The 17516-nt window shown below is 41.7% G+C and overlaps 1 protein-coding gene across 2 annotated transcripts; it reads right to left on the minus strand.

The window, feature by feature from the left end:
* Positions 1–4469: 4469 nt before the first annotated feature.
* On the minus strand, positions 4470–12105 carry CCDC28A (coiled-coil domain containing 28A). 2 transcript variants are annotated; one of them, XM_068402603.1, is made up of 6 exons: positions 12025–12105; positions 10931–11125; positions 8071–8234; positions 6958–7112; positions 6300–6322; positions 4470–5250 (listed from the first exon to the last, which is right to left on the minus strand). In XM_068402603.1, exons 2-6 carry the CDS (start codon positions 11086–11088, stop codon positions 5196–5198), a joined length of 555 nt encoding a protein of 184 aa, XP_068258704.1. In that variant the 5' UTR covers positions 11089–11125; positions 12025–12105; the 3' UTR covers positions 4470–5195. The 2 variants fall into 2 exon arrangements, with proteins under 2 accessions (XP_068258704.1, XP_068258695.1); XM_068402594.1 differs by having other exon boundaries at positions 11963–12062.
* Between the last annotated feature and the right edge of the window lie 5411 nt (positions 12106–17516).

The following is a 17516-nucleotide window of genomic DNA, read 5'->3' on the forward strand; positions in this document are numbered from 1 at the left end:
ACACAGATATATCCTTTGTTTCTTCAAAAGCAACACTGAAAGGATGTGATTTGGAGAACTTTTTCCTGCAAGCTTTTAACGATTGTAAAGAAATTGGTATAGCAATAGTAGCACATTCTTAAGAGCAAAGAGGCAAACATGCAACTAGTGAGAAGTCTTTCTAGGCTGGTACCTACAAATTAAAACATGCTAGCTGATGTGCAGCTCGTGTGCATTCACTGTAACAATCGGTAGCCTGTCGCAAGGCCTCGCTGTGAGCCAGCTGAAGCCTGGAACTGTGTTTAGATTGTTCTGCTTTATTGGCACAGGTCTAATAAAAATACCTTCTCTGCATTTGCAGTGCAGTTGTTTTGTGGGGCCTGCTCTGATGTCTTCTTCTTGCCATCAAATGTTTTACGCTGTGTGCTGGCTGGTACTTCTGGGCAGTCAATCGAGGATTTGGTATGTACTCATTTATATTAAATATTTTATCTTTTTTATAGTGAGTGAAGAGGGCTGTGATGAAGCCCATGTTTTGTTTTGACAATAGTGAGATACACAAGGCATCCATCACTGACAGTGAATTTAATTATTTGTAATTAAAAAGGAATGAATTTCCAGTATTACTGGCTAGAACATATTCTGAGTTAGTAATCCTAAACAGTATCTGAACTCAGAGCTCAGTGTTTGCACATGGACAGAACTGATTCATGTATGTGACAGTTGACACGAAGTGCCACATTTGATTGCATGAAGAGTGCAAGTGCATTTAGGAGAAAAAAATCTCTTAACATGCAGTAAGCCTGCCTGCATCCTCGTGTGCTTTGGGATAGCCTACACCAAATTTGGCTGCCATCTTCATTTTTAAGAGGTGAGCTCTGTGCCCAGCTTCCCAGTGATAGGTAAGCTCTGAGCCACTCCTTTCTAGAAAAAAAGTACCCTCAAAGCCTCTGTTACACCTACAATAGTTGGTATTTACAGAAGGGAATAGTTGGGGAAATTATCCACATGAAAACAGGAGTTTTGATTTCTCATAAGAAGCTTGAAACTATATGCGGACAAAGCATTCCCACATCTGCTCCTGTCCTAGGGCAGGAGTTGGGGTTTATTGCCTTTTATGGGAAATGTGTCATTTCCTTAATTTTTCATGTGAAAGATGAGAGTATAACTCGTGCAAGAATCATGAACCTATGTTTGAAGAAATAAAAAAAAAAAAGACTCAATTCTCTCTCTGCGTTGGGAAGATCAGGACAGTGAGGTAGCATTTTTACATTTCTATAATGAATAGAACTAAAAGTACAAATCCATGTTTCAAGAGTTGAAGCATATGAAAAACGCTGAGCATCATACACTGATGGTTCAGCATCCCTGTATACACTGTGTTAAAAGTGCAATACTTTGAATTGCTATGAATGGGGATCAATGGGGATACTGAATAGGCATTAACAATGGATATCCAATATAAAATACAAAGAATGCGATGTAGTTGTGAAGTCTCGGTATGTTGTGTGTGGTTTGTAAGGCTCTAACATGCCATTGAACTCCACAGTAAATACTCAGATTTCTTACTGATTGAACTAAATTTACAGAAGGTCGTGATCCAAATTTAATCAGGCTTGCTTTTTATTTTGACTTTGCCCTTATGCCTTTGCTCCTTGTACCTTTGTGTTACTATAGCTTGAAAACACAACCTGCTGAACAATAACAGAATCAGGTCAGTAGGCCTTGATAAACTTGTGTTTCTGTTCCTTGACACAAATGAGAATGTCAAGACACAGCTCAGCATGAGTATGTTAGCATTTGTATACGTCAGTCATTTTAATCAACTTACTGGAAAAAAATCAGTCCTTACCTATTCTTATTATACCTAAACTTATTTTTAGAGTTCCGTATATTTTCTAAACAAAAGGTATCTGCCTTAATAATCTGTCTTGCTGTTTTTGAAGAAAGAGGCAGTTAGTTTAATACCACTGACTCTCGTATCATAGAATCATAGAATAGTTTGGGTTGGAAGGGATCTTTAAGGGTCATCTAGTCCACCCCCCTTTGCAATGAGCAGGAACATCGTCAACTGTATCAGGTTGCTCAGAGCCCCATCCAACCTGACCTTGAATGTTTCCAGGGATGGGGCATCTACCACCTCTCTGGGCAACCTGTTCTAGTGTTTCACCACCCTCAGTGTAAAAAATTTCTTCCTTATATCTCGCCTAAATCTCCCCTCTTTCAGTTTAAAACCATTACCCCTTGTCCTGTCGCAACAGGCCCTGCTAAAAAGTCTGTCCCCATCTTTTTATAGGCCTCCTTTAAGTACCAAAAGGCTGCAATAAGGTCTCCCCAGAGCCCTCTCTTCTCCAGGCTGAACAGCCCCAATTCTCTCAGCCTGTCTTCATAGGAGAGATGCTTCAGCCCTCTGATCGTTTTTGTGGCCCTCCTCTGGACTCGGTCCAACAGGTCTATGTATTTTCTGTGCTGAGGGCCCCAGAGCTGAATTCAGTACTCCAGGTGGGGTCTCACAAGAGTGGAGTAGAGGGGCAGAATCACCTCCCTCGACCTGCTGGCCATATCTATTCCCCACCTCTTCCAAATCCTCTAAGACACCTTCCTTTCCTATTAGCTTTTCTTCCTGATTTTTATTGTCTTTTTTGGTTCATTGAGGTTCCACAGATGTCTCTTGGAGTGAGGTAATCTAGATCAGTGACACAGGAAAGAGCAGCATCTTTCCAACACTGTATCTGTTTATCAGTGTGAGTTTAGGCCAGGAAACATTCAATATTAATACACTTTTATCTCCATAAACAGCTCTTAAGGAAACAAGATAACAGAAAAGGAGCTCATTTTCTGCAGCCACTTATTTACTTTTATAATTACAGGAGACTGTAAACAAACATGTTATGGGAGATTTTATTTTCCTGCAAGAGCTGAGAAATGGGATTAGTTTATTACCACCTAAAGAGAGGCTCAATCTCTCAAATATCTTGCTACAAAATTTTCTTGTATGAATCCAAAAGATAATGAGCATACACCATTAATGGATTGTGTAAAAAACACAAACGTATATCCAGGAGCAGATAAGAGAATTTTAATTTCTTAATTATTTGCAATTAATGCATTCTTTGTGACTTGTGATTTGCCTGTGGGCTTAAGGTGGCTGAAGAAAAAGGTGCTAATTCTTGTATAATTCTGAACAGCTGCTCGAGAAAGGTATTTGTTTATGCCCGTATCTTGAATTATACCTATGTGTTATGTACTTAGATATCTAAATTGCTACAGAAATTTAGAGATCAAGACATCCAACAGACCACACATTTGTAAGTCATTTGGAATGCGTTTGAAGTCATAAGCCTAAGCAGTTAGATGACAAAGCCCAAAAAAGGAAAAAGAGTTCTCTTTATTATAGAATATCTTAAATTATGAAAACTACTGATGAAAAGTGTTTTGGGACCAGTATGCGTTACAGTGCTGCAATATACTGCATTGGCAACAAGTTGCTCGTGAGGGTACGGCTCTCCTCCTGAATCAAAATGAGCTGCAAGAATGTCATTTTACTTGTATAAATGCAGCTCTACATGTGACTTTTGCCACCGTAAGTAGCCTTACACCTTGAGGTATGAGGCTAAATCATGCTGCTCTTCTGCTTGATGTTCAGAAGTCTGCACAGAAACACAGCTGTAGTGCTGACAGTGAGAAGTTACTGTGCAGAAAAGGATAATTGCCCAAGTATTGGTTAAAGGGTGGGTGTGGGGGGGGGGGGGGAAGAACCTTGGCTTTGTTTTGTGAGGAGCACGTTGTATTCTAGTTCTCCTAAGCTGTCTTTGGATTTCACAACGCCACAGGTACGTACCCACTAGGAGTTACTTTTACCAGCATGCAAAACTTCTAGGGAATCTCAACAACAAAGGAGATAAATCATGTAAAGAACAAGAATATCCTAAAGGAAGAGCCCAACTGCAATCCCTGCTGATTCATTAGTAATTGATATTTGCCTGATAGGTGAGGCAGGGAATAGCGGTGTTTGGGGCTGAATTTGTAGCCAGAGCACACAATGGTGTTTGAATGATCTTTCTATCCCCAGCTGCAGAGCACAGACTTGGCGCCATGTGTGATTCTGAAAGGAGCTGGAGCTAATGGAATCCACAACTACATCTTGCAGCTGAAGAAGCATCTTCTCCAAAGATGCCGAACAACAGGCATCTTCTGTTCCCTGGCCACATGCCCACTTTGGGCAGATGAAAGCTTCAGTCTCAAGTAGAAGGATAAAGATTTCATTCCTTGTGCAGTAAGTAACTACAATATAGAACCTGAATGTGTTACCTAAAAACTGAATATAAAATAAATCTAGAACCAAAGGCAGAGTTTGATGGACCAGGATAGAAATGTTGGATCTAAAGCTAGCCTGATTTAACACTAATACAGTTGGTTTTTTTTTCTGTGAACACAAAGATGATACCAGTTAATACCAGACTATCTCTAACATAGGAATGACTATAGAATTGCATATACTGGATTTATTGAACAATTTCAGAATTTCACAATACTTAAGCAAATTATGTGGACTGCTAGCACGCATGCTAGTTCTAGTTTAGTGACATTTTATAATTATTCACAGTAATGAAAAAAAGTAAACTCTGCAAACATTCAGACCATGCAAGAACTCGTATCTTCTTAACACAGCTGAACAGATAGCAACTTTTCTGAATGAAACATCATATATTTAAAATGTTTTACTTTATTAACAATAAATTAATCTGTGGCATCACTGATCAACAAAACACTAAAGATAGAGTGTGCAGATTGTCTGCATACTGATCAGAAAGGCACCATCATCACTACCTTCATAAAAACTGAAGAAATGCTAATGAACTTACATACATATATTGTTTTCAACCATATGAACAATGAGCAGAAGAAATATACTTCCAAGTTTCACCATTTTTTTTATTAAATAAGGCAATAATAAAAAGCACAGCCTCATAGCAACCTACTTAAAACCCTAGATACTAAGTCCTGACATAATGCAGTGCTCAAAGAGGAATGTGCAAAAATAAACACTTGGATTTGCACTTTGATTCTTCATTGTGTAAAATTAAAAAAAAAAAAAAGAAGAAGAAGAAAAAGAAAACCACAACCAACACAAAACCACAACTGTTCCAGATTCCACTGTCAGGAAAAACAAAAGAAAAGCTGCTGGGAGAATCCAAATTGACAAAGCTGTTCTTTCAGCCCGTGGCACCATTTGGAATATCTTGAGCATCTGCTAGATGTAGTTTTTGGCTGAAGCAAACCATTAAGGAATAACATTTTCACATACAGATGAGATATAAACAAGATAGCAGTGTTACACGAAAACTATGCTTAGTCCTGTGAGGGGTATGCACCAGTCCAGGTTAATTCAGTTCTATTAAGTCCTATGCTAGTTCTCAACCAGTAGATTAATCTTCCTCGATGAGATTTAAGCATTATATACCTCCAGAATCAGCTCGCGGATCAAGGGGGATGGCAGATTATTTTTATCACTGTTATGTGATATTATTGTCAAATTCCACTTGGATGGGTCCTAGCCTTAAACAGCTTTCCACAGGCACAGAGAATGTATGTACTGGTGCAGTATCTTGAGTCCCACCTTCCTCAATGCATACAAAGCGTGTCACATCAGAAATAACGAGACTGCAGTATAAACTGAATGCAACAGTCCTCAACTGTGTTCTTGGCTTATCAAAAGCATGATGTAAAAGACAAGACATTCAGCTTTACCTTCTTCTGGGAGGGCTAAGAGCACACATTTGTTCAATTATCAAAGCTCTGCTGAAGTATTTGACTCAACCATAGTCTGACCCTAGAAATAAAAAATTAGGTCAGTCCACTATTCACAGTAAAATCAGTGACAAACAGCTGTGTATATTTCTAGAGAAAACTAAAAGGTAATAGGATTCACTTATCAAGGGGACAGAACACTTCTGAATACTATAGAAGGAATATTACTATGTATGTTTTTTCCAGAATGTCTCAGCAAGATGCATGCAGAAAGACCCTGCTTCTGACAGGCTTTGCCATTGACTGTCAACAAATTGTCTAAAACAGTACATGCTAGCTAAATAAATCACCATATGACAAGACAGCCTGTAATTAAAAGTGTTAAGATCCATTCATTTATGTATTGTAAGAACCTAAAATCCATGCTGTATTGCAGTACTAATTTAAAAGAAAGGATGTTATTGAAGTGATTTGACTCCTGTAAAGACACCAGTTACTGGGGAAATATACTGTAATTTGATTACCGTTAATAATTGTAATGCAAAATAGACATTTAAGGAAAAGGATACATAGATGAATTCAGTTCTTCTAGCTGCAATATAAATGTGCAAAGTATCAGAAATGGCATTTCAATCAAATAAATGCAACAGTTATGCTGATATGATGAAATAAATACATTAAAACAATGAAGGAAATCACTAATAGCTTGAGCTGAAACGTATGATTTTATTACAAAAAGCAAACTGGCACTGAATTCTACACCAACAGAGCTAAGTCCCAAATTAAGTTTAAATCTGCTGATCTCAGGAAATTTAAAGAAGCTTTAACAGTTTTGGTTTTTATGGAAATACACGAGAGAAGGGAGAAACTGAAAGCATAGAATATACAGATCTAAATTCCTTGTTATGTGTGGCCTTCCACGGATATAGGAGGATGGACCACAGGGAAAATGGTCATAGTTCCCTGGTACATTGGCTGGCTCTAAACAGGCCTACATCCTCAGACAGTTTACAGCTAGACTGCTCCACTCACCAAACGCAGCAGCAGCCTATAAAAAAACAAGGTACTGTGTTTTCTTGAAACCAAGATAAGGGGAGGGCTTATGTCTTGCTTCACTACAGAATTATATTCTCCTCAACTGTAAATCATTGCTCCCCCAGTAGTGATGTTTTCCTGAGCCGAGTGCTGTGGGCAAAGTTCCGTGTGTTCTGCCTTCCTAGTACTTACATCTGACAGCAGCCTATCCAGGTTGGAGTCACTGGCTGGTTTTCTTTTATCTTCAGGGAGTTCTTCCAGCTTCCCATAGAGCTCCAGGTTGAGGCGAGCGAGTTTCTCCTGCATACTCCGCACATGCTCCATCTGCTCTATGGAACATTCATTTCCTAAAAGGACGAGCAACAGATAAAGAAACCTGAGAGAGCAAATGAAGGTGTGAAAATGCAGCTTTTTACATCAGGGGAGAGGAATTTAAACATCAAATTTACAAGTTAATTTGCTTTCTCAATGATTTCTCTCTGTTTCACTACTGAAGGTTTCTGTCATCCTGTCTGGTGTTGTGTGACCTTATGATAACCGAATGTACTGAACTGGTTTTTAGAATATACATGTTTTTTCTATACTCTGAATTTCTTTCCAATTTAGGAAGGCTCTGTATTTTTAAATGATCACAATAAACCATCTTTCTAATTCTGATAAATCTTGGGGGTTCCTTTCCTGTAACCAATGCTTTATATAATACAGACTTTCCAGGTTCTCTTGTAAAATCAGTGTGGAATTAACACGACATGCTGACCTAACACTAAACTTGCAAAAGCATCTTTCTACACAGTACAGGGAAAAGATGGAAGGAGAAGAATGTCATGGTTTTTTTGAAACCTCCATCAACTGTGAAGTAGTAAGATGCTAAGACAGAAGAGTACCCTGGGTAAAATGCAACTTGCATGGGATTCCATAGAAGTTGTTACCAACAGCCTGAAGTGTTAATATGCTGCAAAATCAGGTGCTAAATACAGTTACTTCTTAGTATTCCTATACTATCATAAATAAGTGACTTTAAACTTGGTATCTTAAATCCATAAGCCAAGGTACTGCCTTTGGGATGCCATGCTGGAAGGAACAATGAAATGGCATTTGAATCGTCTCGTGCTACAGACAACCTTACACTAGGACTATCATTTAAAAATGCAGTAAGATCTATTAAGTTATATTAAACCTCATTTCATAGAGCAGAGACCTATATGACAACCTGGCAGTCAGTCCATACAGCACATTTTTTTGCAAATGTTACCATCCATATGGTTATAAAAGCAATTATTGTATACAGACAATTAATGCACTTACCAAATGCTTGAAGTTTGCCAGAGTGGAAGTCATTCAGGAGACTCAGAAGTCCCCTTTCCATTTCCTGGACATCTGATACATCTGTGAGAAAAGAATGCTGGATTGGTGCTGCCTGTGCCCCTTTGGCTTCACCTCCTGGAGGTCTGGCTTTCTCTTTTATTACACTGAAAAAAAAAAAATAAACAAATATACCAATAAGATCACTTCCTGCTTTCACTTTCACTGAGAATCTGAAATGTAAGGTAAGTGTACATCTAGGCTTTGAAAATGAAATGGAAAATATATAATACATATTTCAATCACTCATTTTAAGTTAAAAAATGGATCACCAGTTTGTCTCAAGAATAAAAAACATCATCACTATCTTGACAGTTTGATACTGCAAAATGAAGGATTCCAACAATCTCCTGCTAATAGTGGGAAACATGAATAGAGCACATGTATATAATGGCCATCTTATCTAAAGAGGACCGCTACCCAACAACACCACGTGGCGCATGGGGCATTACCTACATAAAACCACTCAAAAAGCACCTGCAAACTCTCTTTAAGCCAAAGAGAAAAACTCTTAACAATCCTACGCTCCTGTTGTCACAAACACCTATAGACTGCAACCAGTATGGACAACAATTCATTATAACCTATACAGGAAGGTGACCTTGCCTCCAGATAAATTTTCCTGGAGCTCCTTCTTCTCACCTTCAAACACCAGCCCAATTTTGTTAAACTCACCATCAAAAGCAATCTCCCAGTACTCTAACACACACCAAACAGAACTAGCCCATAGCCAAACAAATGTTAAACATGCTAAAAATTCTCTACAGCCCCCTCTGCAACAAAACTATCAATATTCCTGGGTCCATACAATTTTCTCTAGACACAAAATTTATTCAGAGCACCATGTGCCCATAGAAACTACACGGACAAAAATGAATAGCCATTACAAACGCAAATGAACACACAATCGATACGGAAGCTAAACACACAATTACCAGTGAGAAGCAGTGTATTTCATCTCTGACCCAGAGACAGATGGACAGACAGACAGACTGCATCTTAACCTAATATAATTCAGGTAAGGGGCTGTTTTCATCCCCAATTTGCCCATCCATATGTGCACGCAGCCTTTCTCTCACATTGGCATGGCTGCTTCTGCAGCCTTACGGTGAGTCTGCTCAGAATCTGATTCACCGAAAAAATTTGAGCCTAAAAATTAAAATTTGTGGGATATTAAAAAAATCACAGACTTAGTAAAGGGGCTTTATTTAAATAGTGAAGATAATAGGGTTTACAGCATAGTAAACCCCACCTTTCCCTTGAATACTCCCACGCTCTGCAAGTCATAAATTCCCTCTTTCCTATAGGGAATAATCATTCTCTTTCCAGCCTAACAACTTCTGTAGTCTATAAACATCATATAGACTACATAGTCTATATCCTGGAACAACTAACGGTCCAACAATTGCCACATCTGGTTCAACTCAGAGCAACACATCTCAATTTAGGTTTAACTTTGGCTATTTCTGCTTCAATTTCAGACTTAAGGTTTGTATGCCAGAAAGATTTTTTTTTTTTTCCACCTGTATCTGAAGTTTAATACAATATGTTACCGCTCCTGGAGAGCTTATTTCATTAGATTCTTACAGATGAAGTGGAAATTAATTAAATACTCCTACTCCACTATCATAACAGCAGTTCATCCTCATGCTGTTGCGTCAGTTACCACTCCTGCTTGGAAAGTTTGAGAAATTGTCTGTATTATCACTGCTTGGTAAGCTTGACTTAACAATTGAGCAAGAATGTCCTTTTCAAAAGCTTAAAGCAAAAAGGACATTTTCTTCACTAGCCAATATTGTGGGCTACAAGAAATGAATTTCTAGTACATTCCAGAATAGTGTTGAGACTTAAGTAAACTGTACAGTTAGCTGCAGAAACCACCAATTTATAGCACATTAATATTTATTATTATTTCCCTCAAAATATTAACACATTTTCCCTGAAAAATAACGTATAGACTTTACAGTGCAGAAATTAATTATTCATCAGGCTCAATACTGGATCCTTCAAACAGACCATCTGTGCTAATGACAACAGTTCAGTATTTAATCTTCAGCTAATACTTACAGGTCAACAGACTCGGCTGCCTCTCTCTAGCTAACATTTAACTTTAAAATCCCTCTTCACTCATTTATCTTCTGTATCTATCTGCCACGGCCAGAGAATATATTTTCCAACATGCAGGAAAATTAACATTCTCAAACTGAAATAGATGTATCATCAATAACAGAAACTATTCCAAAATGGTACTTGCTGAAGAGCTGAATGCCTCTCGCTGCGTATGAGTACGGCCTGGGAGCTACCACTGCCCTCACTGATAGGTCCCCAAACAAGTAACACCCAAAAATTCCAGTTCTAGCTCATCCTGTTCAATTTACAGCCTTCATTTTCTGCCCTACTTGTCAGTTCCAACCTTGCAGTCATGTAGTATCTTACTTGTTCCTCACAGCTGTACATCTGGGGCTCTGCTATCTCCCATACGATGCCCCCATTTGCCATATTTGATCACCCAACTCTTGTCTTTCACCAGTCACATCTGGATATCATCTCTTCAGCTAAATTGTTACAAGTCTACAGCAGTGTCTAACATTTTATAAAGCTTACAAGAAGAGTATGGAGCACCTTCCTTTTCTGTAAAATAACCATTATATTGCATTAAACACAAATTGCTTTGTCATCAAAAACTTTCACAAGTCTGAAGCTCGCTCTTCATTCTGTCCCAGCCAATCTAAACACCCATCTGAGCGTTGGCAGGTTTCCAGCTCTCACTTCCACTGAGCTTGCAAGATGCTCCCAAGCTTACCGTTTTAACTTTGGTTTTTGTACTGCAGGCTGTGGTGCAGGATTTGAAAAGGCTGTACTTTTACTGACTGGCACTGAGCTTTTCTTGGAGTTAGCAACCTGAGCAGGGTGACTGGTAGATGATTTGGGGCTCCTCCTCTTGATTTTCCTTTCTTCCATTTCTTCCAATTTACTGCATCTAGACTAATTTCTTGTCCTCCAAAGGGAAGAAAAAAAAAAGTAAGAAACATCCATTAAAACTAGCATTTGCAATAAAAGCAAGGGAAAAAACAGGTCACAGTGCATGGAAATACAGCTTTATAGTTTCTTCAAAGAAGAGCAGTCAACTCATTTCTTCAAAGAGAATCCATTTTTCAGGAGAAGCTGCCCAGGCCTGCCTGATCAGCAAAACAGGCAGGAATTAAAATCTTCTGCATCTGCTTCAGCCAACAGGTACCTCAACGTGATCTCAAGCTTTGCGATCCCATGCATTATTGCTAGAAAACACCGTGACTACTCAAGTCCACACCAACCAAAATACTGAGAAACGATGGTGGCACGAGGATGCTGCGATTCACCCTTGCCAAATAACCTCCTCTAAAGGGACAGGCAACAGCCTTGTCCAAACTCAGTTGATGCTGAGTTACTATTGCTATTATATATGCCACTGATGGGTGCCACCCAGTCATATACACGCCAGATCGCCGCTGTTGGATGTGCTGTCAGCGGGCGCTACCTAATAACCTCCTCCAGGTGCTCCTGGTGAGACGCCTCCTCCGAAATCCTCCCCTCCACGGAGGCGGCAGAGGGTACTGGGGGCACAGCGCTGTAAAGCCGGGGAGCCATCGGGGATGACCCACCGAAGGCCGCCACCCTAAGGGCGCAGACAGCCCCTACTATATGCCCCCATTTCACTAGCACGGAGCCGTGAGACGCTGCCCGTCACCCCGGGAGGAGGAGGACGGCCACCACCCTCGCCGACCGCCGCCCCCTCCCCCCGGCGCACGTTAAACGGCCGCCGGAGCGGAAGCCCCGCCCCCCGCCCGCCCGCTACCTGTGTGGAGGCCCCGCCCCTCGGAGCCGCGCGCGGACCCCCCCGTCCTCGCCGGCTCTCACCCCACCCCCACGGAAGCCGCAGGCTCGGCCCGGTGCACGGGTCACATGATCGCGATCCGGGGCGGAGCGGCCCGCCCCGCCCTGCGAGATGCATTGTGGGAGTCCCGCCCCCTGCCTGTGGCCGTACTCCCTTGGCGGGCAGGGCGACTACCATTCCCAGAATCCCCCGCGGCAAGAGGCTGCCGGCTCGGCGCGCGCGCGGGGCACCTAAACCGGCGCCGGGAGGGGCCGAGCGCCTCTTTGCGCATGCGTGAGAGCCGAGCTTCTCTCCGCCCCCCCACCGCCGCGTCCGGGGGCGGGGCCGCGCGAGGGCGGGCTGGCGGGCGGAGCCGGAGCAGCCGTTAACGGCTGAAAGTGGGGGGGCCGCTGGCCGCCGCGCTCCGGGGGACGGGACAGGGGTGTCTGTGGTACAGCCGCTTCCGAGAGGGACAGCTGGGTCCTCCGTTGCGGGCCGCACCGCCGCCCGCTGCCCTGGAGCCCTCCGGTGGGCACATGGGTGTCAGGCTCAGCACGGAGGCGGCGCTGACCGTGCTGGAAATGCCGGTGAAACGGCAAATTCCAGAGCTCTAAAATGTGAAAAACGGAAGGAGAGCAGAAGGGTTAGAAAGGGGTTGTCGCCTCCTCGGCAGTAGCGCGTGTCATGCCCCACGGGACTTTTGGAGCTCTGTCTTTGTCACCTGCAGCGACGCAGAAGATCCGACGTGATGGGTTTTGTAGGTCTGAAGCTGCAGCTCAGTGCGAGGCGGATCCCCGTCAGTGGCAGGCCCTGTGCTCCAGGTGGCACCGTCACTTCGCACTCTGGAGCTCCTCAAGCCTCGGCTGGTCTTTGCCTTTCCCTTCCCGGCTATTGAGCTCTCTGTTCAGAAGTACCAGGGGGAGAGAACATGTCTGATAAACAAGGAGGACCCACTCTTCTGTCACACAGCTTCATTCCCACGACAGGTGCTGCCGGGGGGGTTATTGATCCAAGTTAAATGAGGAAGACCCTGCTGCCATGTTTGATGCAGCTCTGTTTTTTCCGACCTTGATTCCAGTCTTGAGTCTTGCAAGGACTTAATTTTCAAGGCAGGCAACATTAGCAGGGCGTGCCTACCTAGCCTTAGTAATTAATAAGTTCAGCCCCCTCAAAGTCTATTTCCTCGTGCTGTCCCTATTGTAGAGGAACTCAAATAATTGCATTTCTGGTCATTACTTGTCTCATCAGTGCTCCCTGTCATTGATGGCTTTGTGGACTTGAATGCTTGGCACATCTTTCCTAGCTATGGCTGGTAGCTCGAGGCGTTTTTCCCCCATGTGACAGTAGTTTGTTGCCTAGAGAGATGAACTTATCAACTATCTCTGCAATTTGTCTGGCAACTTGAATTTCTTCTACTTGCAATGGGATCTTAGTTTTTACCTCAGAAACATGTTGTTCATAACTGTATGTTCTCTGATGAAAACTCTCAGGCGTTATTTACACACCAGCTGTGAAGAGGGGTATAATCCGCATCACCCAGAGCGAAAACGTCAGCCAAAAGCTTTACCAGTGTTTGCGAGGGTATGTCTCAATATAAAGCTATCACATGGCTTAACAGGCGTGCAGCTGGGGTGCCTCCCTACCTCTGTCTAGACCTTATGTGATACCAAAAAACTAATTCTCCAGTTGTACCATGATCTTGAGCCTTCTTATGGATCTTCAGTTAGACCCGAGGGGCTATGAGATATAACAGTGCTTCATGAAGACTTCCATGGGATATTGCAGTGGTGAGACTCAATGGCCACTTTGAGTCCAAAAAGGGGTGCTGTCAGAGGGAGATTGCATTTGCAATGACTCTCAGAGGAAGGACAGGGACCAAATGTCCACTGAAGGTCACTCTGCAGTGAAAGTAATTCCTAGCAGCAGGACACAGCTTGAGTCTGAGGAGCTGGATCAGTCCTAATACGTTACAGTTTTGTTGCAAGAGATCTGTACCAGTGGTACACTGACAATTCACTTACGGGAATAAACAATCTAGGGGTGTTTACATGTAAGCTGCAAGTCTCATAGGAAAAAAGGCACAAGTGAGTGGAAAGAAAGAAAACTGTAACATTGGAGATACATTAAACAAAAAGGTGGTGATACAAGGCTTAAGGGACAGGCAGAGAAGCAGAAACAGTTGTTTACCATCTTTTTGATTCTTTAATACAAAAGGCTTCTGATATCTAGTTTGGCATGCGTCACGGGGAAACAACAGCTAGCAAAATTCACACAGGCTGTAAGCCAGTCACAAATTCTCAGCCATAGGGCTGCTGAAGTAGAATCCTCATTCACACACATACATATATGTGTGTGTATACATAGGGGAGGGGGGGGCCTACAAAAACTGGAAAAAGCAAGGTTTACAGACAGATCTGTATAGAGATCTGGGAGATCTGTGTGAGAGAAATACTGTTTCTGCAGGGTAACTTTGGAAATGTTTGTTTTCTTTCAGCTCATTTCTCACATGCTATGTAAGCAAGTAAATGTGCCCACCTTGCCGTTTGTATATAGAGGTGTGGGGGTTTTTTTCCCCTGTGATTAATGGTGTTCTGTGCATGCAGAATAAAGCAAAGAGGTTTGACAGTTAGGACAGAAGGTGACTAGGTATCATCTGTTTCTACCAAAGCAGTTGAAATAGGATGTCTTATGGGCTGTTTATAAACAAAAGGAAAATCTTTCCATTGCTAATATAAGCATTTTAAAAATGAAATTACTTTTATATTCAGAAAGCAGTTGGATTCCACAGTCAATCCTTCTTCAGTTTAGTCTCTCAGTGTGAGGGATCAAGTACATTAACTTAGTTACTCTAATAAAAACAGTGTGTGATTTCCCTGGGACACCCCATAAAAGACCCACAATCAATTTTAGCACGCAGGCAATGTTTTGCTCCAAGTACATTTGTTATCACTGCATGCTACATGATATTAGAATTATTATTAAAATGTATTACTTCTATATCTGATTTAGCAGAGCCTACAAGGGCAGAGAATTGGGAAAGCATCAGACTTTTTATTGTAGGTTTTCATAGTGAAAGTAATTTTATAGTGAATAATTTCTTACAAAAGATAATAGTAAGTTAAGAGCAAAGAATCAAAGGTAGTGTGGTCTTGATTTGATACTACAAATCCTGTTGCAGATAACACTGTTGCTTGGAATCAAATAAAGTTATCATACATTCACCAGGGGAAGAAAATCTGTTTTGGCTCATCTCCATTTAGCTGAGCTTTTGCATAATTTTGTGTTGTGGTAAAGATTCACAGTTTGGAAGATGCTTTTTTCTTCCTTTATAAGGCTTTTTTCTGACAACACCAACAAACATTACAGTGGTAGCATTTGTATATACTTGTTGACTGAAGTGCTTCAAGGGTAACAGTGTTTTAATAGGAACAATGTTATTGTTAAAGCAGCAAATTAAAAAGTTAATTGACTCCGATTTCATCTACCTGTATATCTCCTTACAAACTAGAGGCCCACCTTTGAAGATGCTTTGAAGAAGAACTTCAAAGAAAGAAGTTAGTCTGTACTTTGTATTGAGATATGTATGCAAATAAAATCAGATTCTTCCTTTTGAAAACCCTATTCAGTTAACATGAGATGGCAAGTCGGTTCTAAAGGCTTCTAAGAAAGTGATGAAAGCATCTTGTTCCTTAGCTTCTATAATTAACGTATTTCACAGGGTGGCACCTTGTACTCATGGAAGCACGACATTGCTGTAGCATCACCTTCCAAAAAGGAGTGTAATATGGAAGATACCTGTTCATATGTAGTAAAGTACTTATTTCTGGTTTATGACTAGCAGCATAACAAGGTGTGTGTGTATTTATCATCCAGCTAAATGTGCAGAACAATGCAGTGAAGTTGAAATTATATATAAAGAAAATTAATTAACGCTGGATTAATACGGATGTAGAATCATGTGGGTTAGGCACATGTGTGTTCTACTTTACAGAATGATGACAGATATGCCCTCAAGAAATGTCACTGAAAATGTGTCAACATGTATACTTACATTGTATCTCTATATATACACACACACTATGATTTGGCTAAGTGAATGAATGTAAGCCTACATAAATATTTAGACTTCTATATTATTACTGATCAGTTTCCGCATCACTAACATGAACAGTCCATTGAAGTCAGCACTATTACATGAGAACAAGTAGTTCAAAACCTCCACCAGTATTATGTGTGTAACCAGTGTCAGCTTACTGCAAAAAATCAATTCTTGGTTGGCTACCAAAATTAAATATGTGACCTGCTTAAAAACTAAACAAATCTTTTTCCAGAAGGCTGATGTTGAATAAACCGTCTCTTCGGCCCAGCAGTATGGTCATTTGGGCACCCACAACGTGGTAACGAGGGGAGGAAGGAGAGAGAACAAAAGGGACTTGCTGAATCACTCGGAAAGCAGAATCTTTTCAGTTACACGTAAGCCTGCCTCTGAAGTAGGATGGCTGCTCAAGGCTTTTTCCCTTCAGTTTGCCCCAGTTTCCAACTGCACACCAACCTCTTTAACTCCTTGCTAATGTCCTCCTGGGACTTTCTTTGTCAGTTTTGTTCCAGCTTACCTCACTTCTGGAGGTGTCTACTCTAGTCATGCCACAGTTCCTTCTCTTTGTCTATATCTTCAGTTCCTCTCTCCAGCCCTGCTTTGGCTCCTTGCTCTTACAGTCCCTCAAAGACTGAGACAATCTCCCTAGGATCTAGGCAAACGCTAGGAATGAAAGCTGGTTCTTCCTGTCATGGGAGCTTTGATGAATTCCACCAACTGTAAAGACAACACTGCTGGTCAGAGCAAAGGTCCATATAGCCCAGTGTCCTAACTCCAAAGCAGCCAATTGCAGATGCCTGCAAGAAACTGTGAGAAGCTGGCGGACATGTGATGCTGCTTCTGAGTACTTCCCAGTCTGCAACAGGATTGTGTTTCAGATGAAGTTCCTATGCACACTGCAATGTTAGGTGGCAGTCACGCCAAGAACTAGGCCTCTAGGGCCTGAATGGCCCTGACTGGTCCCAGCTGGGACCCCCCACCCCACTGCCCATGGCCCCAGGAACCCCATTTCAGCTCAGCCTGAGGCCTTCAATCCCTGCCTAAACTAAGGGTCTCCATCTCTCTCTTCAGCTCCTGGATGGACCCTTGGGATGTATGCTGTGCTCTTGTCTCCAGAAAAAAAACAACCACCTGGTTTCTTTATATGCCTAGAAAATTATGTTGAAAGAATGTTATTAACATGTCCACTACTTAGTCTGGATTTCATATTCACGGTATCATGGAAATAATAATGGTTGGAAAGCACCTCTTGAGGTCATAGCATCATGGGATACTTCAGGTTGGAAGGGACATCATGAGGTCTTCAAGCAGGGTCAGCTGTGTGCTCAGACCAGGTTGCCCAGGGCTTTATCCAGGTCAGCTGTGGCTTTGGCCAGGCCTTGAAACCTTCAAGAATGGAAATTCCCCTGCAGATAACTTGTTCCAGTGCTGTATTACAGT

Source organism: Nyctibius grandis, chromosome 1 (assembly GCF_013368605.1).
Source record: "Nyctibius grandis isolate bNycGra1 chromosome 1, bNycGra1.pri, whole genome shotgun sequence".
Taxonomy (NCBI): Eukaryota; Metazoa; Chordata; class Aves; order Nyctibiiformes; family Nyctibiidae; genus Nyctibius; species Nyctibius grandis.